The sequence below is a fragment of the Spermophilus citellus genome, assembly GCF_964194105.1.
Source record: "Spermophilus citellus genome assembly, chromosome: 4".
Classification (NCBI taxonomy): domain Eukaryota; kingdom Metazoa; phylum Chordata; class Mammalia; order Rodentia; family Sciuridae; genus Spermophilus; species Spermophilus citellus.
This window is the reverse complement of record NC_138185.1, coordinates 38,900,601-38,923,453: the sequence shown is the minus strand read 5'-3', so window position 1 is coordinate 38,923,453 and position 22,853 is coordinate 38,900,601. Positions and strand designations below refer to the sequence as shown.

The window sequence follows — 22,853 nt, the reverse complement described above, 5'->3', positions numbered from 1 at the left end:
AGAAGTAGATTATTTAAACATATATATTACTTTATTATTACTACTATCATTATATCGTTATTAATGAATTATGTATTTTTTGGCAGTACTACGATTAAACCCAGGGCCTTGCAAATGCTAGGCAAGTACTCTACCACTGAGTGATATCCCTAGCTTTTTAAGTTTTATTTTGAGACAGGGTATTGCTAAGTTGCTCAGGCTGGCCTCAAGCTTGCAATCCTCTTGTTTCAGCCTCCTGACTAGCTGAAATGATAAGCATTTGCCACTATTCATTGCTAAACAATTTTTTTTTTTAGTTTTCAAAGTAAAAAAATTTTTTTTTATTGGTTGTTCACAACATTACAAAGCTCTTGACATATCATATTTCATACATTAGATTGAAGTGGGTTATGAACCCCCAATTTTACCCCAAATGCAGATTGCAGAATCATGTCGGTTACACATCCACAATTTTACATAATGCCCTATTAGTAACTGTTGTATTCTGCTACCTTTCCTATCCCCTACTATCCCCCCTCCCCTCCCCTTCCATCTTCTCTCTCTACCCCATCTACTGTAATTCATTTCTCTCCTTGTATATTTTCCCATTCCCCTCACAACCTCTTATATGTAATTTTGTATAGCAATGAGGGTCTCCCTTCATTTCCATGCAATTTCCCTTTTCTCTCCCTTTCCTCCCATCTCATGTCTCTGTTTAATGTTAATCTATTCTTCCTGCTCTTCCTCCCTGCTCTGTTCATAGTTGCTCTCATTATATCAAAGAAGACATTTGGTATTTGTTTTTTAGGGATTGGCTAGCTTCACGAAGCATAATCTGCTCTAGTGCCATCCATTTCCCAGCAAATTCTATGATTTTGTCATTTTTTATTGCTGCATAGTACTCCATTGTGTATAGATGCCACATTTTTTTATCCATTCATCTATTGAAGGGCATCTGGGTTGGTTCCACAGTCTAGCTATTGTGAATTGTGCTGCTATGAACATCGATGTGGCAGTATCCCTGTAGCATGCTCTTTTAAGGTCTTCAGGGAATAGTCTGAGAAGGGCAATAGCAGGGTTAAATGGTGGTTCCATTCTCAGCTTTCCCAGGAATCTCCAAACTGCTTTCCAAATTGGCCGCAGCAACTTGTAGTCCCACCAGGAATGTACAAGTGTACCCTTTTCTCCACATCCTCGCCAGCACTTGTTGTTGTTTGACTTCATAGTGGCTGCCAATCTTACTGGAGTGAGATGGTATCTTAGGGTGGTTTTGATTTGCATTTCTCTGCTAGAGATGGTGAGCATTTTTTCATGTACTTGTTGATTGATTGTATGTCCTCCTCTGAGAAGTGTCTGTTCAGGTCCTTGGCCCATTTGTTGATTGGGTTATTTGTTATCTTATTGTCTAATTTTTTGAGTTCTTTGTATACTCTGGATATTAGGGCTCTATCTGAAGTGTGAGGAGTAAAAATTTGTTCCCAGGATGCATGCTCCCTATTTACCTCTCTTATTGTTTCTCTTGCTGAAAAAAACTTTTTAGTTTAAGTAAGTCCCATTTATTGATTCTTGTTATTAACTCTTGTGCTATGGGTGTCCTATTAAGGAATTTGGAGCCCGACCCCACAATATGTAGATCGGAGCCAACTTTTTCTTCTATCAGACGCAGAGTCTCTGATTTGATATCAAGCTCCTTGATCCATTTTGAGTTAACTTTTGTGCATGGCGAGAGAAAGGGATTCAGTTTCATTTTGTTGCATATGGATTTCCAGTTTTCCCAACACCATTTGTTGAAGATGCTATCCTTCCTCCATTGCATGCTTTTAGCCCCTTTATCAAATATAAGATAGTTGTAACTTTGTGGATTAGTCTCTGTGTCCTCTATTCTATACCATTGGTCCACCCGCCTGTTTTGGTACCAGTACCATGCTGTTTTTGTCACTATTGCTCTGTAATATAGTTTGAAATCTGGTATTGCTATACCGCTTGATTCACACTTCCTGTTTAGAATTGCTTTTGCTATTCTGGGTCTTTTATTTTTCCATATGCATTTCATGATTGCTTTATCTATTTCTACAAGAAATGCCATTGGGATTTTGATTGGCATTGCATTAAACCTATAGAGAACTTTTGGTAATATCGCCATTTTGATGATGTTAGTTCTGCCTATCCATGAACAGGGTATATTTTTCCATCTTCTAAGATCTTCTTCTACTTCTCTCTTTAGGGTTCTGTAGTTTTCATTGTATAAATCTTTCACCTCTTTTGTTAGGTTGATTCCCGAGTATTTTATTTTTTTTGAGGATATTGTGAATGGAGTGTTTTTCCTCCTTTCCGTTTCAGAAGTTTTGTCGCTGATATACAGAAATGCCTTTGATTTATGCGTGTTGATTTTATATCCTGCCACTTTGCTGAATTCATTTATTAGTTCTAGTAGTTTCTTTGTAGACCCTTTTGGGTCTTCTAGGTATAGAATCATGTCATCTGCAAATAGTGATAATTTAAGTTCTTCTTTTCCTATTTTTATTCCTTTAATTTCTTTCGTCTGTCTAATTGCTCTGGCCAGTGTTTCGAGAACTATATTGAACAGAAGTGGTGATAGAGTGCATCCCTGTCTTGTTCCAGATTTTAGAGGGAATGCCTTTAACTTTTGTCCATTCAGAATGATGCTAGCCTGAGGCTTAGCATAGATAGCTTTTACAATGTCAAGGTAAGTTCCTGTTATCCCTAGTTTTTCTAATGTTTTGAACATAAAGGGATGCTGTACTTTGTCGAATGCTTTCTCTGCTTCTATCGAGATGATCATATGGTTCTTATCTTTATGTCTATTGATGTGGTGAATAACATTTATTGATTTCCGTATATTGAACCATCCTTGCATCCCAGGGATGAATCCTACTTGATCATGGTGCACAATTTTTTTCATGTGTTTTTGTATTCGATTCGCCAGAATTTTATTGAGGATTTTTGCATCTAGGTTCATTAGAGATATTGGTCTGTAGTTTTCTTTCTTTGAGGTGTCTTTGTCTAGTTTTGGAATCAGGGTGATGTTGGCCTCATAGAATGAATTTGGAAGAGCTCCCTCTTTTTCTATTTCCTGAAATAACTTGAAAAGTATTGGTATTAATTCTTCTTTAAAGGTTTTGTAAAACTCCACTGTATACCCATCCGGTCCTGGGCTTTTCTTGGTTGGTAGTCTTTTGATGGCTTCTTCAATTTCATCCATTGATATTGGTCTGTTTAAATTGTGTGTATCCTCCTGACTCAGTCTGGGCAAATCATATGACTTAAGAAATTTATCGATGTCTTCACTATCTTCTATTTTATTGGAATATAGGTTTTCAAAATAATTTCTAATGGTCTTCTGTATTTCTGTAGCATCTGTTGTGATATTGCCTTTTTCATCCCGTATGTTAGTAATTTGAGTTCTCTCTCTTCTTCTCTTCGTTAGCATGGCTAAAGGTCTGTCGATCTTATTTATTTTTTCAAAGAACCAACTTTTAGTTTTGTTAATTTTTTCTTTTTTTTTTATTGGATGTTCACAACATTACAAAGCTCTTGACAAATCATATTTCATACATTAGAATCAAGTGGGTTATGAACTCCCATTTTTACCCCAAATACAGATTGCAGAATCACATCGGTTACACATCACATTTTTACATACTGCCATATTAGTGACTGTTGTATTCTGCTACCTTTCCTATCCTCTACTATCCCCCCTCCCCTCCCCTCCCATCTTCTCTCTCTACCCCATCTACTGTAATTCATTTCCCTCCATGTTTGTTATCCCATTCCTCTCATAACCTCTTATATGTAATTTTGTATAACAATGAGGGTCTCCCTCCATTTCCATGTGATTTCCCTTTTTTTCTCCCTTTCCCTCCCGCCTCATGTCTCTGTTTAATGTTAATCAATAGTTTCTTTTGTTTCATTTTCATTGATTTCCGCTCTGATTTTAATTATTTCTTGCCTTCTGTTACATTTGCTGTTGTTTTGCTCTTCCTTTTCTAGGGCTTTGAGATATAGTGTGAGCTCATTTATTTGTTGGTTTTTTGTTTTTTTGAAGAATGACCACCAGGCGATGAATTTTCCTCTTAAAACTGCTTTCATTGTGTCCCATAGATTCCGATATGTTGTGTCTGTATTTTCATTTATCTCTAAGAATTTTTTGATTTTCTCCTTTATGTCTTCTGTAACCCATTGATCATTCAGTAACATATTGTTCATTTTCCATGTGATATAGGATTTTTCCTTCCTTCTTTTATCATTGATTTCCAGTTTCATTCCATTATGATCAGATAAAATGCAAGGTATTATCTCCACCCCTTTATATTTACTGAGGGTTGCCCTATGGCATAATATATGGTCTATTTTTGAGAAGCATCCATGTGCTGCTGAGAAAAAAGTATATCCATTTGATGATGGTTGATATATTCTATATATGTCAGTTAAGTCTAGGTTATTGATTGTGGTATTGAGTTCTATAGTTTCTTTATTCAACTTTTGTTTGGAGGATCTGTCCAATGGTGAGAGAGGTGTGTTGAAGTCACCCATAATTATTGTGTTGTGGTCTATTTGATTCTTGAACTTGAGGAGAATTTGTTTTATGAATGTCGCAGCACCATTATTTGGTGCATAAATATTGATAATTGTTATGTCTTGTTGGTGAATGGTTCCTTTTAACAGTATATAATGTCCTTCTTTATCCCTTTTGATTAACTTAGTCTTGAAGTCGATTTTATTCGATATGAGGATGGCCACCCCTGCTTGCTTACGAGGACCGTGTGCATGGTATATTTTTTCCCATCCTTTCACCTTCAACCTGTGTATGTCTTTTCCAATCAGATGTGTGTCCTGGAGGCAGCATATTGTTGGATTTGTTTTTTTAATCCATGATACCAGCCTATGTCGCTTTATTGGAGAGTTTAAGCCATGAACATTCAGAATTACTATTGATATATGGTTTGTACTTCCATCCATGTTTGATTATTTATCCTTTTTTAAAAAAATTTAGTTTGTTTCTCCATGATTATCTTTCCCCTCGCCCTCTGTCTTTACCGAGGCACTTCCTACTGATGGTTTTGGTTATTGTTTTTCATTTCTTCCTCGTGTATTGTTTTGCTCAAAATGCTTTGCAATGCTGGTTTTCTGGCTGCAAATTCTTTTAACTTTTGTTTATCATGAAAGATTTTTATTTCGTTGTCATACCTGAAGCTTAATTTTGCTGGATACAGAATTCTTGGTTGGCATCCATTGTCTTTCAGTGTTTGAAATACATTGTTCCATGACCTTCTTGCTTTCAGTGTCTGTGATGAAAAATCCGTTGTTAACCTTATTGGTTCACCCCTGAATGTAATCTGTCTCCTTTCTCTTGTAGCTTTTAATATTTTCTCTTTGTTCTGTATATTGGATATCTTCATAACAATGTGTCTTGGCGTTGGTCTACTGTGATTTTGTGTGCTCGGTGTCCTGTAGGCATCTTCAATTTGTATATCTGTTTCCTTTTTTATTTCTGGAAAGTTTTCTGTAATTATTTCATTCAGCAGGTTACTCATTCCCTTGGTTTGAATCTCTGTACCTTCTTCTATCCCGATGACTCGTAAGTTTGGTTTTTTTATGTTATCCCATAACTCTTGGATGTTTTTCTCGTGATTTTTTACCAGCCTTTCTGAGTTGGCTAGACTGTTTTCAAGATGATATATTTTGTCTTCATTATCTGATGTTCTGGCTTCTACTTGCATCACTCTGTTAGTGATACTCTCAATTGAGTTTTTAATTTGGTTTATCGTTTCCTTCATTTCTAGAATTATTGTTTGATTATTTTTTATAATCTCTATCTCCTGATAAAGATGCTTAACTTCTTCTCTTATCTGTTTATGTAATTCATTCTCAATGTGTTCTTTCGCTGCTTGAATTTGCTGTCTTGTATCCTCTTTAAGGTTCCATTCCATCTGTCTAAGGTGTTCCTTGAGTTCTTTATATGACCATTTTTCTGATGACTCTAGGTCTTCCTGAATATTTAGGCTGTCGCTGTCCTGCATTGTTTGTACTCCTTTTCTTCCTTGCTTTTTGAAGCTGCTCATGTTACTTCTTGTTCTGTTTGACTGCTGAGTTAGTGTTTACTCTTATAAATTTATTAGATGCTTGGGAGGAAAGGTATTAGAAGGGAAGGGAAGAAGTCACTAAAGAGAATGAGAGTAAGCAGGTAGAATTCAAGGAAGGGGGTTAAGATAATTGAAAAGAAATGAAAAGACAAAAGAATAAAAAAAAAGGAAATAAAAATTTTTTTTTAAAAAATAATAAAACAAAATTAAAATTAAAATTAAAATTAGAAGAAAAAAAATTTAAAAAAATTGTAAAAAATATTTAAAAAAACAACAAGAAAGAAAAATGAAAATGAAAGGAAAACCCAAATCAAAAAAAAAGAGAAAAGAAAAAAAAAACTAATAAATGCAGTCTTAGAGTTTGATTAACTTCTCTTCCAGTAGGTGGCACTGTGCCCACCAGGCCAAGTTTCTCCTGTCAATACGCGGGAACCAGTCACTGTGCAGCAGCTCCTCCCATACTGGGCGAGTCTCCAATCCTGAGTGCCTAGGGCCTCCTCTTGTGTCTAGTCACTTCCCACTTTTCCTCTAGCCAGGCCCCTCTCACGGGTGCCGCTCACCACAATACTGGCTACACGCCAGGTCTGCTGCTCCCGGGAGCCCTGTTTTCATGAACGACTGGGCACACTCTCCCAGTTTGCCATTCCCTCAGACCCTAAGTTTGTAGAGCTTGGGGCTGAGAATCCTCAGCGAATTTTACTTGCCCTCCGGTAGCCACGCCCCCGGTAGCTGGTGCAAGAGACCTCAGCTGTCAGCAGTGGTGGGAGCGGTAGTTCCGCGCCGTGGGTCCCGCGCCACCTCTGATTCCCTCGGTCTGGCTGTGTGCTCACGGGAGAGCTGGGAGGGGCCCTTAAGGTTTCCCCGATGTGTGGAGAGGGAAGGCTAGGGAATTACACACCTGTAGCCACAGGTTTCAATGAAGTTATCTCCTCTGCTGCAGTCTGATGACGTCAGTTCTCTGCCATGGTGGTATCTCTTGCAAATGGCGACAGTTTGTTTCCCTTTGCCGGGCGACCAATGCAACGGGTGGGTCCTTACTCTCTCTCCCAAGCCCCGTTTCAAACCTGTGGCCACTACCTATGAAGGCTCGGTAGGCATTTACCTCCGTAGGATGAGAAGGGCTGACCAGTTGTTTCAGCCGGATGGATTAGTGCTGAGTCACAGCTGTTTGTCTGCGGGAAGCAGGCGAACGGGAGCTTGAATTCAGCTGATCCAGGCTCAGAGTGTGTTCTGAGAGGCCCAGACTGTTCGCCCCAGATCCACGTCAGCTCAGCATTGCCTAGTGATCCTGAGCAAACAGATTTAGGTTGTTTACGACTCCCTATGCCTGCATAGCTGAAGAGGTCAGAGACTTGATCTCTTTGCGCCCGCCGCCATGTTCTCAAACATCCTAAACAATTTTTTTTGGTGGACACATATTTTTACATATTTATGAGGTACAATGTGATGTTTTGACTCATGTATACATTAGATAGTGACAAAGTGAGATAATTAGCATATTTATTAACTTAAACTTTTATGATTTCTTAATGGTGAGTGTATTCAAATTCTTTTATTCTAACTAATTTGGGATGTATAATGCATTATGTTAATACTATTCACCCTGCTGTGCCATATAACATCAGAACTTACTCCTTCTATCAAGTAATATCATTGTACCTGATAATTTTTCCCTCCTCTTCTCCCCATTCTCCCCAATCTTTGGTGACCACTATTCTACTCTAATCCTCTGTGAGATCCAGTTTTTTTTCTTTCTTTTATTGTAAGATTTCATTTATGAGTAAGATCATGCAGTGTTTATCTTTCTGTTTCTGACTTATTTCACTTAATGTAATGTTCTCCAGTCTATCATTTTGTTGCAAATGTCAGGATTTTCATATTTTTTATGACTCAATAATATTCCATTGAATAGACACAGGTAGACAGACAGACAGACACACACACACACACACACACACACACCATATTTTCTTTATCCATTTGTATGTTGATGGACATTGAGGTTGATTCCTTATCCTAACTATTATGAATAGTGAAGGTATCTTTTTGATATGTTACTTTCATACCCAGTAGTGGGATTACTAAATCAAATAGTAATGGTTTTATTTTTTGAACCTCCATTAATCTTCATAATGACTGTACTAATTTATATTCTCTCTACCAATATGTAATCATTTCTTTATCTTCATATACTTTCCAGTATTTATTACTTTTTAATTGTGTGGTATAAGAACATATTACCTTTTTAAAAATTGAAATGTTTCACATAAACCTAACCATGTCCTTTACTTCTGTTCCCAGTGTGCTGTCTCTGGTGACAGTTGTTGGTTTGATTAGCTTTTTTGTGTAATACCATACAACAGTATGTTTAGTAACTTTTTTAGATATATAGTATCATAGAATTCTAAATTTCTTTTTGTCAGTCAACAAAATATATTGTGGAATTGTCCATGTTGACACATATAGATTTATTTTTTTGGTACTATGGATTGAATCCAGGGGCACTTACCCACTGAACCACACTCCCAGCCTTTTTAATATTATATTTAGAGATAGGATTTTGCTGAGTTGCTTAGGGCCTTGCTAAGTTGCTGAGACTGGCTTTGAACTCTCGATCCTCCTGCTTCAGCTTCCCGAGTTGCTGAGATTATAGGTATGTACTACATGCCCAGCTAGATCAATTATTTTTTAAAAACTGATGCTGTTATATATAAATATAAATATATATCTATAAATATATATATATGTATGTGTGTGTGTGTATGTGTGTGTGTGTGTGTGTGTGTGTATATATATATATATATATATATATATATATATATATATACACATACACACCCTTTTCTTATTTATTAGTAGGATTCAGGATGTTTGTTTTTGCCATTAGCATTGATAATTCCAAAATACTCTTATGTACATCACTTTGTACATTTTGTTTTTTTTTTTTTAAATCAGGGTAGATAGGTAGAAATAGAACTGCCAATTCACAGAAGACATGCATACCATTTTCCTGTCTGTCGCTGGATTCTTTTCAGAGATTACTTTCTGTGTACTTTTTAAAATTTTTTTTCTTAGTTGTCAGTGGGCCTTTATTTTATTTATATGCAGTGCTGAGTATCGAACCCAGTGCCTCACACATGCTAGGGAAGCTGTCTACCACTGAGCCACAACCCTAGCCCTCTGTATGCTTTTGATAAGACTAGCTTCCGAAAGTCATGCTATTAGTGACCACATACCAGTTTAAAGCAAAGGCTTTAGAGGCATACACCTTTGTGTGTATATGGGCAAGTTGCTTCCAAGAAACTTTTATTATGGAGATGTTGTGTTTACTTAAATGTGGATAATATTTTTACCCCAACCTCTGACATATAGAAACACTTGGATGATAACTATTAACATCATTCTTACTGCTATTAAAATGTTGGATGTGAAACTAAGTCTAGTAATGATTTCACTAGATTTTTTATTTCTATCAGAAGGATTATTAAGTTGAAGTTGAAAGGGAAGTACGTTTGTTGCCCCTTGGTAAATAAAGTATGATCATACATAATTGACACTATGAAGGTGCTGTCTGCTAATTTATAGACATTTCTACTATAGGACTTCAATTTCTTATTTTCTATTAACTATATTTTTTGCTCTTGTATTTTTTCTTTTAACAGGATACTTTGAAAGATAATATGATCGATACAAAACACATTTATGGACTAATTCTAATTGTAGACTTTTATCATAGTTGTTATATAGTATATCAGCCCTTAATGTCATTTTATAACATGCCCAGTAACGGTGTTTTGCATTTTTTATTTTAAGATAATCGTAAATTTTCATGTAGTTGTAAAAAATAATATAAGGAAATCTCATGTTCCCTTTGTCTATTTTTCTTCAATGATAACAAAATTATAATACAATGTCATAATCAGAATATTGACATTGATACAATCTAAATACAGAATACTTCCATCTCCACAAAGGTCTCTCATGTTGCCCTTTTATGACTGTATCCACTTCTCTTCTACCTTAACCCCTGGCACACAACTATATCATATATATTTATAACATATATAACATATATGTAATATATGTGTTACATATATGTAACATATATGTTACATATGTAGCCATTTTCTTATTAGTAGGATTCAGGGTATTTGATTTTGCCATTAGCATTGATAATTCCACAAATATTCTTGTGTACATCACTTTGTACATTTTTTAAAAATCAGGGTAGATAGTTAGGAATAGAACTGCCAATTCACAGAAGACTTGCATACCTTTAACTATTAACATCATTCTTACTGCTATTAAAATGTTTAATGTGAAACTAAGCCTAGTAATGATTTCACTAGATTTTTTATTTCTATCAGAAGGATTATTAAGTTGAAGTTGAAAGGGAAGTACATAATTACATATATGTTACATATGTATGTATATGTTATATATGTATATATATTACATATGTTTTATATATATATTTCTATATATTCATTGATACATATTTTTTTTTCAAGATTATTATATAAAGGGTATTTTACAGTGTGTAACTCTTTGGGATCAGCTTTTTTTCTTTTCTTTTACACAGTGTAATTCTCTGGAGGTTCATCCAGGTGTTTGTGTTTATGGATAGGTTTTTTTCTCTGAGTATTCCAAGTATATTCTGGAGTATTCTATAGTATGAGTGTGCCTCTGTTTGTTTAGCCATTTACCTATTGAAATAAATCTATAAGATTTCATGTACATTTATTCTGTTTCTTTTTTAAAATTGTGAAATATATACCACATAAAACAGCATATTATATTTTTTAATCGTATAGTTCAGTAGCTTCAAATATATGTATTGCTGTGGGACCATCATTACCATTGTATATAGAATTCCTTTTATCTTGCAAATCTGAAACTGTACTAATTTAAGCAATAACTCCATATCCCCCCGCCCCCCCCCCACCTAGCTCATAGAATAGTCCATTTCTGTCTCTCTGACTTCTACTCTCTGTGTCTATGAATTTAAAATGATTTTAGGTACCTCATATTGTATAGTGGAATTATATAGTATTTGGGATTTTTTTTGGTAAATGGCTTATTTCCAGTAGCATGATATTCTCAAGGTTAGTTTATGTTGTAGCGTGTGTCAGAATTTCTTTATAAGGTCTGATAATATTCCATTGTGTGCATCTATACATTTTGTTTTGTTTACCCACTTGTCCATTGATAATTATTTGGTTTACTTCTTTTTGGCTATTAAGCATAATACTGCTGTGAACTTGGCATGTGTACAAATATCTGTTTGAGCCCCTACTTTCATTTATTTATTTATTTATTTATTTATTTATTTATTTAAAGAGAGAGTGAGAGAGAGAGAGAGAGAGAGAGAGAGAGAGAATTTTTAATATTTTATTTTTTAGTTCTCGGCGGACACAACATCTTTGTTGGTATGTGGTGCTGAGGATCGAACCCGGGTCGCACGCATGCCAGGCGAGCGCGCTACCGCTTGAGCCATATCCCCAGCCCCAACTTTCATTTAATTTAGATTTCTAGAAGTAGAAATTGGTGGATGATATAGTAATCATATTTTTCATTTTTTAAAGGAGCTGCCTGAAATACTATTTTCTGTGGTGATTGCATCATTTTATATTTCTACCATCACTGCACCAGGATTTCTCCATATCCTTACTAGCATTTTTTCTTTTCTTTTTAAAGGTAATAGTTATCTTAATGGGTGCAAGGCAATATCTTACTGTGGTTTTAATTTTAATTTTCATGATTGTGATGTTGCACATCTTTTCATGTACTTATTAACCACTTTTATGTGTGCCTTAGAGAATTTCTATTCATGTCCTTAGTCTGTGTTTTTTTATTGGATTTTGTTGTAGGGATATAGGAGTTCTTCATATGATCTGTGTTTCACTTTATTAAACACATGATTTGTGAATATCTTAACCCATTATGTGGGTTTTGCCTTTTTGTGCCCTTTGATGCACAGAAGTTTTACATTTCAAAGCAGTGTGATTTATCTGTTTTTTTTTTCTTTTGCTGCCTGCATTTTGGTATTATGTTCAATCTTTTCTGTTACTTTTAAAAAAGTTTTATAATTTTAGTTCTTACTCTTAGGTCTTTTATCCATTTTGATTTTTTTGCATATAATAACAGGAAATATCAGGAAATGGTTCAACTACATTCTTTTTCTTGTGGCTATCAAGTTTTTCAATATAATTTGTTGAAAAGACTGTCCTTTCCCTATTGAATAATGTTGGTGTCCTTATTGAAATTCATTTGAGCATATATGTAGGGTTTATTTCTGAACTCTCTTCTAATTGTCTTCTGCTTATAATCTTATTTTGAGGATCCCTAATGTGTGATGACAAGATTTAAGAATCTCTCTGTTGTTGGCTTTTGGACAATTAAAGATAAATTTAAAAATACTTTTCAAATGAATAATATTTGTACATTTTTGAGGGGCATAGTATGATGATTTGATACATGTATATAATGTGTAATGACTAAATCAGGGTAATTAGTATTTTCATCTGAAGAATTTATCATTTCTGTATGTTGGGGACATTTTGGACTCTTCTAGTTGTTACCCTGTTGTGGTGTAAAATACTAGAACAAATTCCTCCTATCTGACTATATTTTGGTACTCATTATTTAACCTCTATCCCTCCTCTATTCTTCATTCTAGCGACCACTCTTCTACTTTACTCTTCTCTGAGATCAACTTTTTAAATTTCTACATGCGTAAGAATTTCTGTGGTAATTTGCAATATTTGTCTTTCTGTGTCTGGTTTATTTCATCTAACATGATGGCTTCCAATTCCATCCATGTTCCTGCAAATGATAGGATCTTATTATTTTTTTATGACTGAATAATATTTTATATATACATCATATTTTCTTTATCCATCTATCCATTGCTTTGTATTTTGGTTAATTCTATATCTTGGCTATTGTGAATAGTGCCACAAAAAACATGAGGATACAGGATTTCTTTGATATAATGGTTTTTTTTCCTTTGGATATATATCCTCTATTGGGTTGCTGATTATATGGTAGTCACATTTTTAGTTTTTTGTGACCTCTGTACTATTTTACATAGTGACTATATTAACTTACATTCCTACCAATAGTGTATAATATTTCTCCATCTTCTACATATTTATCAGCATGTTTTTTTTTTGTCTTTTTGATAATAGCCATTTTAATTGGGGTGAGATAATATCTCATTGTGGTTTTGTTTTGTGTTTTTCTGATGATTATTGATATTATGCGTTTTTGTCATTTTTTTTGTTAATTTTAGTCTTATTCTGTTATAGCCAAAGAAAATATATGAGGTAATTTTAGTTTTTAAAATTTTTTTGAGACTTATTTTGTGTCCTAACATATGACCTAGACTAGAAGATGTTCCATGTGCTGATGAGAATTATGTGTATTCTTTCCTGTTAAATGAAAGGTTCTGTAGATGTCTGTTAGGTCCATTTGGTCTACAGAGTAGATTAACTCCAGTAATTTTTAGTTGATTTCCTGTCTGGGTGATCTATCATTCAAAATGGGGTACTGAAGTCCCTAACTATTATTGTATTGGAATCTATTTCTTCCTTTAGATAATATTTGCTGTATATATTTGGGTACTCAGTATTAGATGTATATGTATTTACAATTGTTATATCCTCTTGCTTAATTGATTCAGTTTTTATAGTATAATGTTATACTACTTTATCTCTTTTTCAACCTTTTTTTGTTTTTTCTTTTACAAATTTTGACTTAAAATCAATTACTTTCCCAAGGATAGCTTTTCCTGCTCACTTTTGTTTTCCATTTTTGTGGGATGCATTTTTAGTCTTTTTCACTTTGATTCTGAGTGTGTTATTACTGGTGAAGTGAGTTTCTAGTAGTCAGCCTGTCATTGGGTCTCGTATTTTTCTTCATTTGGCCAATCTATACATTTTGATTAGAAAATTTAATCCATTTGCATTAAAGGTTATTATTGATAGGTAAAAACTTATTCCTGTAATTTTTTGGTCTCCTGATTATTTTGTATATTGTTCCCTTCTTCCTCTTTTATTGTGTATCCTTATGGTGTGGTGGTTTTCTGTGGTGATAAGTTTTGTGTGTATGTGTGTGTGTGTGTGTGTGTCTGTTTTGCTAATGAGTTTTAGTCTTTTATATGTTTTTATGATGGTAATTATCATCCTTTTGCTCTTATATGTAGTAATCCCTTAAATCTTTCTTGGAAGACTGGTTTTGTAGTGATAATTTCCTCAGATTTTGCTCACTTGGTAAAGAAGCTCTCCTTCATTTCAGAAAGATGGGGTTTTTTGAGTATAGTATTCTTGGTTGGTAGCTTTTTTTCTTTAGGACTAACCATATTGTTCCATTTTCATCTGTCCTGTAGTGTTCCGAGAAAACTCTTGTTAGTCTAATGAGGATTCCCTTATTTGTGACTTGATGTTCTGCTCTTGCTATTTTTGTCTTTGACTTATTTTATGGCAGTTTAACTACAATAGCACTGTACCACTGATATATAGCCTCAAGCTTTATTTTTATTTTTTTGCAGTGCTGTGGATTGAACCAAGGGCCTTGTGCATGGTAGGCAAGTGCTTTACCACTAAACTACATCTCTAGCCCATGTATATATTTCTTTTTTAAAATGCAACTGAGTTATTTCAAAAGACCCATCTTTAATTCAGAAATTATTATTTTTAGTTGGTCTCGTCTTTTGTTGAGTGTGTGTGTGTGTGTGTGTGTGTGTGTGTGTGTGTGTGGTGGGAGGGCTTGGGATTGAGCCCAGAGCCTCTTGTTTTTTCATGATTCTTGCTCTATCACTGAGGGATCTATCTCTGTTGTTGAAACTTTCAATTGCATTTTTTATTTCATTGATTAAATTCTTCAGCTCCAAGATTTCCATTTTTTAGAAAAATGATTTCTTCTTTGTTAAATTTCTCATTCAGTCCATGAATTATTTTCCTTATTGTGTTGAATTGTCTACTTATATTCTCTTTTACTTAGGGTCATTATTTTAGATTCCTTTTCACGGCATTTAAGAAATTTCCTATATATTAGAGTTCATTTCTGGAAAGTTGTGTTCCTTTGGTAATGTCATGCTTCCTTGTTTTTTCATGATTTTTGTGTCCCTACATTGATGTCTGCACATCTGGTTTAACTGGCGCCTCTTCCAGTTTTCTGGAGTGGTTTTCATTGCAAAAGACCTTTTTGTTTAGATGCATTGTTGTTTGTCACTTGAGCAGATGCTTTGGCTTTGTTTCTAAGTATACTGAAGCTATAATTAAAGTATAGCTTCAGTATGATTTCTTCATCTGCATTCAACCTCAGTGGAGTCTGCAAGTGCCTCAATGATTTATATTACATGTGTTTCTGGAGGTGGTGGTATAACTCTGTATTGGTCCTGGACCATCAGGAATGCATGACCTCAGATCCTATGGAGGTGAATGTTGATGGCAGTTGCACTAGCCTTGACACAGAGGTTACCAACTGCAGAGGGGCATGTCTTGAGGCCCTGCAAAGGCAAGAATTGATGGTGGTTTACTCTCCAGCAGTGGCAGCTGTGATCCTGGGGTATAAGCATGACACTGAGGATACTGTCTGTGGAGGGGCACTTTGACAGGTTGATTATAATGTGAATAGGGGTAAGTCTCTCAAATTTTCCTACTTTGATTTCTTTCGAATCTCTTAGATGGTTATATTTTAACTTTCATCAAATTTGGCAAATTTTCAACCTCTATTTCTTCAAATTTACTGTCTTTTCTTTCATTCTCTTCTTTTGGGACTCCACAATATGTATATTTGCAAATCTATGCAAGGGCTTCAATCAGACCAAAACTTTCTCAGAGATTATGTTTTTTTCTTTCCATGCTCTTTTACTTCCTTCTCATCCTTTTTTATTTCCTTAACTTTCTCTTCCTCCTCTCCTCATGTTCTATGATCCAAGACAGTCTTGTCTGCAAAGCAGTAGCTAATATGATAGAGGAAGGGATGGACTTTTTTAGTTATAGTTCAGTCTTTCTATGAGGGTAAATAGCCCTTCAAATCCCCAGTTTAGTGCTGGGGTTGTGGCTCAGTGGTAGAGTGCTTACCTAGCATGTGTGAGGCACTGGGTTTGATTCTCAGCACTGCATATAAATAAATGAATAAAATAAAGGCCCATCAACATCTAATTTTTTTTTAAATCCCCAGTTTACTGTGAGGAGTTTCTACTATATTTCCACATTTGTTTAAACAAAAGTTTATTCTTAAAACTGCAAGACTCCAAAGTAATATTTCATTCTACTATAGATGGCAAAAGATGTTGAAGTAGGAAATTCTGATATTTAAATAGAAATGGAATCAGTGAGGGGCCCTTCCCCATGACCTTCAGTTTTAGCTCCTTAAGTTTCTTCTGCTCCTCTTTTTGTTTTTCTCATCCATTTCCTTGGACTGCTTTTTGGGCTGTTTCAGGGAGATTTTCTTACCACCTTTGTGGCCAGATATGATATCTGCTGCCCCTACCCTAAACCTTGCTACTCAAAATTCTCCACCTTTAATGTGTCCTAGATTTATTCTTTTCCCTAGTATTTAATGAAACATTAGTATGCTAGTGTTGGCAAGTGCTCACAGTACAAAAACAACTTTAGCCCTTAGTTTACCATCCAGAATTTAGCTGGATATTTTGTGTAAGGGTTTTAATGCTTCAAAAGTTGGTGTTTTCCATTTGTATCCACAGTTTTTAACAATATCCAAGGAGACATTTACTCTGAACAACTTAGTCTACTCTCATAAGAAAACTCCAGTAACCTCTTCAGTGTTATGTTCTTTTGAAAAATATATATTTATTAGTTGTAGTTGGACATAATACCTTTATTTTATTTATTTATTTTTATGTGGTGCTGATGATTGAACCCAGGGCCTCACACATGCTAGGTGAGTGCTATCACTGAGCCACAACCCCAGCACCAGTGTTATGTTCTTAATTGCATTTTCTCTTATCAACTGGGTCTAATTTGATGTTGAAATCTGCATACCAAATTTAAAATTTTTGATATATATGTTATATAATTTAACAAATGTAATTCACTGTTTTAGTAGAATACAGAATATTATATGATATATTGTTATATAATGCATTAACATATAATGCATTATATAACAAATATTTTATAGTTACAATTAGAAATCTATTTGCTGCATGGTCATTTGATCATTTTTTGCTCTTTAGGGATATTTTTAATATTGTCCTTTTAGTTTTCATGTTCTTTACTTTTTATCTGATTATTTTAGTATCTGAGGTCTTCTTAGATTATACTATACTTTCTAATATTTGTTTGGCTTATATTCATTTATTCTTGGTGGTTTATTTCTCATGTGTTTTGTGAATTTTTCTTTTTAAACTATGTTAAATGAAACATGGGAATTTTGTGAGATCTTGGTAATTTAAGGCATGTGTGTTTTTTTCAGGGCGTATTTGCACTTATAGGTGGAGGCCTTTTAAAGCACTGCCACACTGAGATCCTTTTCCAGGTCACATAGTATGAATTCTCCTCTAAACATGTCTGAATACTATCCTCACTTAAAAATTTTCTGAGGGAGACTTTTTCTCCCTTACATCTAGAGTCAAGGCTGAGACTTGAAATTTCTTATATCATAGTATATGATGGCTTTCCTCTTTCCCACTTTTTTGGGTATATCTTTTGGGGTTTCTTTCCTTTCTTGATGGATAAATCTCCAGTATGTTTCCTAATACTGCATGATCTTCAGGTTTTATCTCTTGTCTTCTATGTACAGATACATACAAAACCAGATTTGGAGATAACATGAATCAATAGATGCTGCTGGGTTGCATCTACCTTCAGGACTCACTTGTCTGTCCAGGCTTGATCTTTTTCTTAAATTTTGACCTATGTTATATTTCTTATTCTGTTACTATGTAAGGGTACATCAAAAAGACTTTTTTTAAAAACCCTTAATTCAACTTTCCTAAGTTTTTTTTTGTTGTTGTTTTTCTTCTGGAAATGCTGCTCAGGATATCTCATTTATTCCATTGCCCTAATAAATCTGAAATGTTATTTTTAATGTTTCTTTTATAGGATTCAGTTTAGCTGCATTTAAAAGAAACAAGAGGAAACTAGAACTGGCAGAAAGGGTGGAAACAGATTTCATTCAACTAAAGAAAAGAAGACAATCAAGTGAAAAGGTCAGGAGGTGTTTGAAATATTAATTAATGTATTAATTGCTAACCTGAATTTAGATATGTAAGCTTTAGAACAGTACTGTCCTGTATTACTGTTGCAACATAAGTACTTTTAAGCTTTACAGTAACTACATTATAAAAGTAAAAAAGAAACAAGTAAAATTAATTTTAATAATATTTTACTTAAATCAGTGAATCTAAAATATTAATTTGAATTATAATCAATGGAAAAATTAACAATGAGCTGTTATAACACATTTTATTAGGTAATAAGTTTTAAAAACTAGTTTGTCTATATTTTACACATTAAAATTTTGACCCGAGTTTTATTGGAAATATTTGACCTACATTTATATTTTGTAAGTATCAACTGTTGAAAATGTAGATTTACGTATCTAGTTATTCTGGACATACTTAAAATTTTCTGGTAGTTGAACTGAATGTTTAAAAAATTAAATTAATTACAATTTAATCAAATTAAAAATTCAGTATCTTATTTGCCCTTGTTTGATCTTAACTGATCAATAGCAACATGTTGCTTATGGCTACTGTTTTAGACCTTACAGTTTTAGATAAGTTTTAAGCTGTTATTCATTATTTTTAATTTTTTAAAATTTGTTTTACTTAGTTGTACATGACAGCAGAATGCATTTCAATTCATTGTATACAAATGGAGCATAACATTTCATTTATCGGGTTGTACATGATGTAGAGACTCACCATTCATGCAATCATACATGTACCTAGGGTAATGATGTTCATCTCATTCTACCACCTTTCCTACCTCTATAAGCCAACTTACCCTCCCCTTTGTCCAATACAAAGTTCTTCCATTTTAACCATCCTCCCTATCATAGATCAGCATCCACTAATCAGAGAAATCATTCAGCATTTGGTTTTTTTGGGATTGACTTACTTCCCTTAGCATGATATTCTCCAACTCCATCCATTTACCTGAAAATGCCATAATTTTATTCTCTTTTAATGCTGAATAATATTTCACTGTGTGTGTGTGTGTGTGTGAGATATATGTATCTCACAGTTTCTTTATCCATTCATCTATTGATGGGCATCTAGGTTGGTTCCACAGTTTAGCTATTGTGAATTGAGCTGCTATAAACATTGATGTGGCCGTGTCACTACAATATGCTGATTTTAAGTCCTTTAGGTATAGACTGAGAGGTGGATAGCTGAGTCAAATTGTGGTTCCATTCCAAGTTTTCTGAGGAATCTCCACACTGCTTTCCAAAGTGGTTGAACCAATTAGCAGTCCCACCAGCATGTATGAGTGTACCATTTCCCTTACATCCTCTCCAACACTTATTATTGTTTGTATTCTTGATAACTGCCATTCAAACTGGGGTGGGATGAAATTTTATAGTAGTTTTGATTTGCATTTATCTAATTATTAAAGATGTTGCACATTTTAAAATATATTTGTTGATCATTTGTATATCTTCTTCTGAGAAGTGTCTGTTCAGTTCCTTAGCCCATTTATTGATTGGGTTGTTTGTTTTTTTGGTATTAAGTTTTTTGAGTTCTTTACATATCCTGGAGATTAGTGCTCTATCTAATGTGCATGTGGTAAAAATTTGCTCTCAAAACATAGGCTATCTCTTCACCTTAGTGATTGTGTCTTTTGTTGAGAAGAAACTTTTTAGTTTGAATCCATCCCATTTATCGATTCTTGATTTTATTTCTTGTGCTTTAGGAGTCTTGTTAAGGAAGTCAAGGCCTAATCTAACATGATGAAGATTTGAACCTACTTTTTCTTTAATTAGCTGCAGGGTCTCTGATCTAATTCCTGGGTCCTTGATCCACTTTGAGTGGAGTTTTGTGTAGGGTGAGAGATAGAGGTTTAATTTCATTTTGTTACATCTGAATTTCCAGTTTTCGCAGAACCATTTGTTGCTTAGGCTCTCTTTTCTCCAATGAATATTTTTGGTGCCTTTGTCTAGTATGAAATAACTGTATTTATGTGGGTTTGTCTCTGTGTCTTTTAATCTGTACCATTGGTCTACATGTCTATTTTGGAGCCAAAACCATGCTGTTTTTGTTACTGTTGCTCTGTGGTATAGTTTAAGATCTGGTATTGTGATGCCTCTTGCGTCACTTTTCTTGCTAATGATTGCTTTCGCTATTCTGGATCTCTTATTTTTCCAAATGAATTTCATGATTGCCTTTTCTAGTTCTATGAAGAATATCATTAGGATTTTAATAGGAATCATATTAAATCTGTATAACAGTTTTGGTAGTATGGCTATTTTGACAATATTAACTTTGCCTATCCAAGAGCACAGGAGATCTTTCCATCTTCTAAGGTCTTCTTCCATTTCCTTCTTTACTGTTATATAGCTTTCATGGTAGAAGTCTTCCACCTTTTTTGTTAGATTGATTCCCAAATATTTTTTATTTTGAGGTTATTTTGAATGGGGGTAGTTTTCCTAATTTCTCTTTTAGTGGATTCATCACTTATGTATAGAAATGCATTTGATTTATGGGTATTGATTTTATATCCTGCTACTTTGCTAAATTCACTTATTCTAGAATTTTTCTTGTGGATTTTATCTTCTAAGTATAGAATTATGTCCTCAGCAATTAGCGATAGTTTGATTTCTTCTTTTCCTATGCATACCCCTTTAATATAATTGCTCTTGCTAAAATTTTAAGGACTATTTTGAATAGAAGTGGTGAAAGAGGGCTCCCCTTTCTTGTTCCAGTTTTTAGAGGTAATGTTTCCAATTTTTCTCTGTTTAGAATGATGTTGGCCTTGGGCTTAGAACAGATTGCTTTTATAATGTTCAGGTATGATCCTACTGTTCCTAGTATTTCTAGAGTTTTGGACAGGAAGAGGTGCTGTGTTTATTAACTGCTTTTTCACCATATATTGAGATAATCATATTGCCGCAGTCTGGCAGGGCACAAAATCACGAGCCACTCACACCTTGTAGATTCAAACAGCAACTCTTTATTCTCGAACTGTCACCGGTACTCTACACACAGGTTCTGGGCAAAATCCACGCTCTCCACTGGGCTCTGAATCCCAGATACTCTCTGAATCCCGCGAGAACTCAACGGGAACTCAAGGAGCGGGTGCCTGGAGGCAGCAGGATACGCCCTATTCCCAGCAGGATACACCTTAAACCTGGAACCGCCCTAACCCAAGGAGCGCCCTAAACCCTGATCCGCCCTGGTCCTTGAACAAGGTCACCTTACATGCAATGTCACTGCAAATGACCTGGGTCATGCCATGCGTCATTCCTACTTGGCAATGGCTCTCAGCATCATGTTATTCTTGTCTTCAATGTGATGTATTACATTTATTGATTTCTGTATGTTGAACCAACCTTGCATCCCTGGGATAAACTCCATTTGATCACGGTGCACTATCTTTTAAATATGTTTTTGTATTCAAGTTGCCAGGATTTTATTGAGAATTTTGTGTCTATGTTCATCAGGGATATTGGTCTGAAGTTTTCTTTCTTGATGTGTCTTTGTCTGATTTTGCTAGTAGGGTGATGCTAGCCTCATAGAATGAATTTGGAAGGGTTCCCTCCTTTTCTATTTTGTGGAATAATTTTAGGAGTATTGGTATTAGTTCTTCTTTGAAGGTCTTATCGAACTTGACTGAGAATCTGTCTGGTCCTGGGCTTTTCTTGGTTGGTAGACTTTTGATGGCGTCATCTATTTTCTTGCTTGAAATTTATTCGTTTAACTGGTGTATATCATCCTAATTCAGTTTGGGCACATCATATGACTCTAGAAATTTGTTGATGCTTTCAATATTTTCTCTTTTATTAGAGTACACATTTTCAAAATAATTTCTAATTATCTTCTGTATTTTTATAGTTTCCATCGTGATATTTCCTTTTTTATCATGGATGTTAGTTTTCTCTCTCCTCTTCATTAGCATGGCTAATGGTTTATTAATCTTATTTATTTTTTCAAAGAACCAGCTTTTTAATTTTGTCAACTTTTCTTTTGTTTTAATCTCATTAATTTCAGCTCTGACTTTAATTATTTTCTGTCTTCCACTACTTTTGGTGTTGATTTGTTCATCTTTTTCTAGGGCTTTGAGATGTAACATTAGGACATTTATTTTTGACTTTTTATTCTTTTAATGAATGAACTCCATGCAATGAAGTTTCCTCTTAGAACTGCTTTCATAGTGTCCCAAAGATTTTATATGTTGTATCAATGTTCTCATTTACCTCTAAGAATTTTTTTTTATGTTCTCTCTGATGTCTTCTGCTATCCATTGCTCATTCAATATCTTATTATTTAGTTTTAGGTGTAAGAGTAGCTTCTATTTTTTATTTTATCATTGATTTCGAATTTTATTCCATTATGATATGATAGAATACAGGGTACTATCTCTATTTTTTTCTGTATTTGCTGAGAGTTGCCTTGTGGCATAATATATGGTCTGTTTTAAAGAAGGATCCATGTGCTGCTGAGAAGAAGGCATATTTGCTTGATGATGGGTGGAATACTCTACATATGTCTGTTAAGTCTAAATCATTGATTGTATTATTATGTTCTATAGTTTCTTTGTTTGATTTTTGTTTGGAAGATCTATCCATTGGTGATAG

General features: G+C 34.4%; 1 protein-coding gene across 2 annotated transcripts in view; it reads left to right on the top strand.

Annotated features, from left to right (window-relative positions):
* The window catches only part of TASP1 (taspase 1), a 301,213-nt gene that overhangs the window by 60,031 nt on the left and 218,329 nt on the right, over positions 1 to 22,853 (top strand). For both annotated transcript variants that reach the window (XM_081289122.1, XM_081289123.1), the window contains one exon: positions 18,158 to 18,264. In XM_081289122.1, coding sequence (XP_081145248.1) covers positions 18,158 to 18,264 — 107 coding nt within the window. The remainder of the gene's footprint in view (positions 1 to 18,157; positions 18,265 to 22,853) is intronic.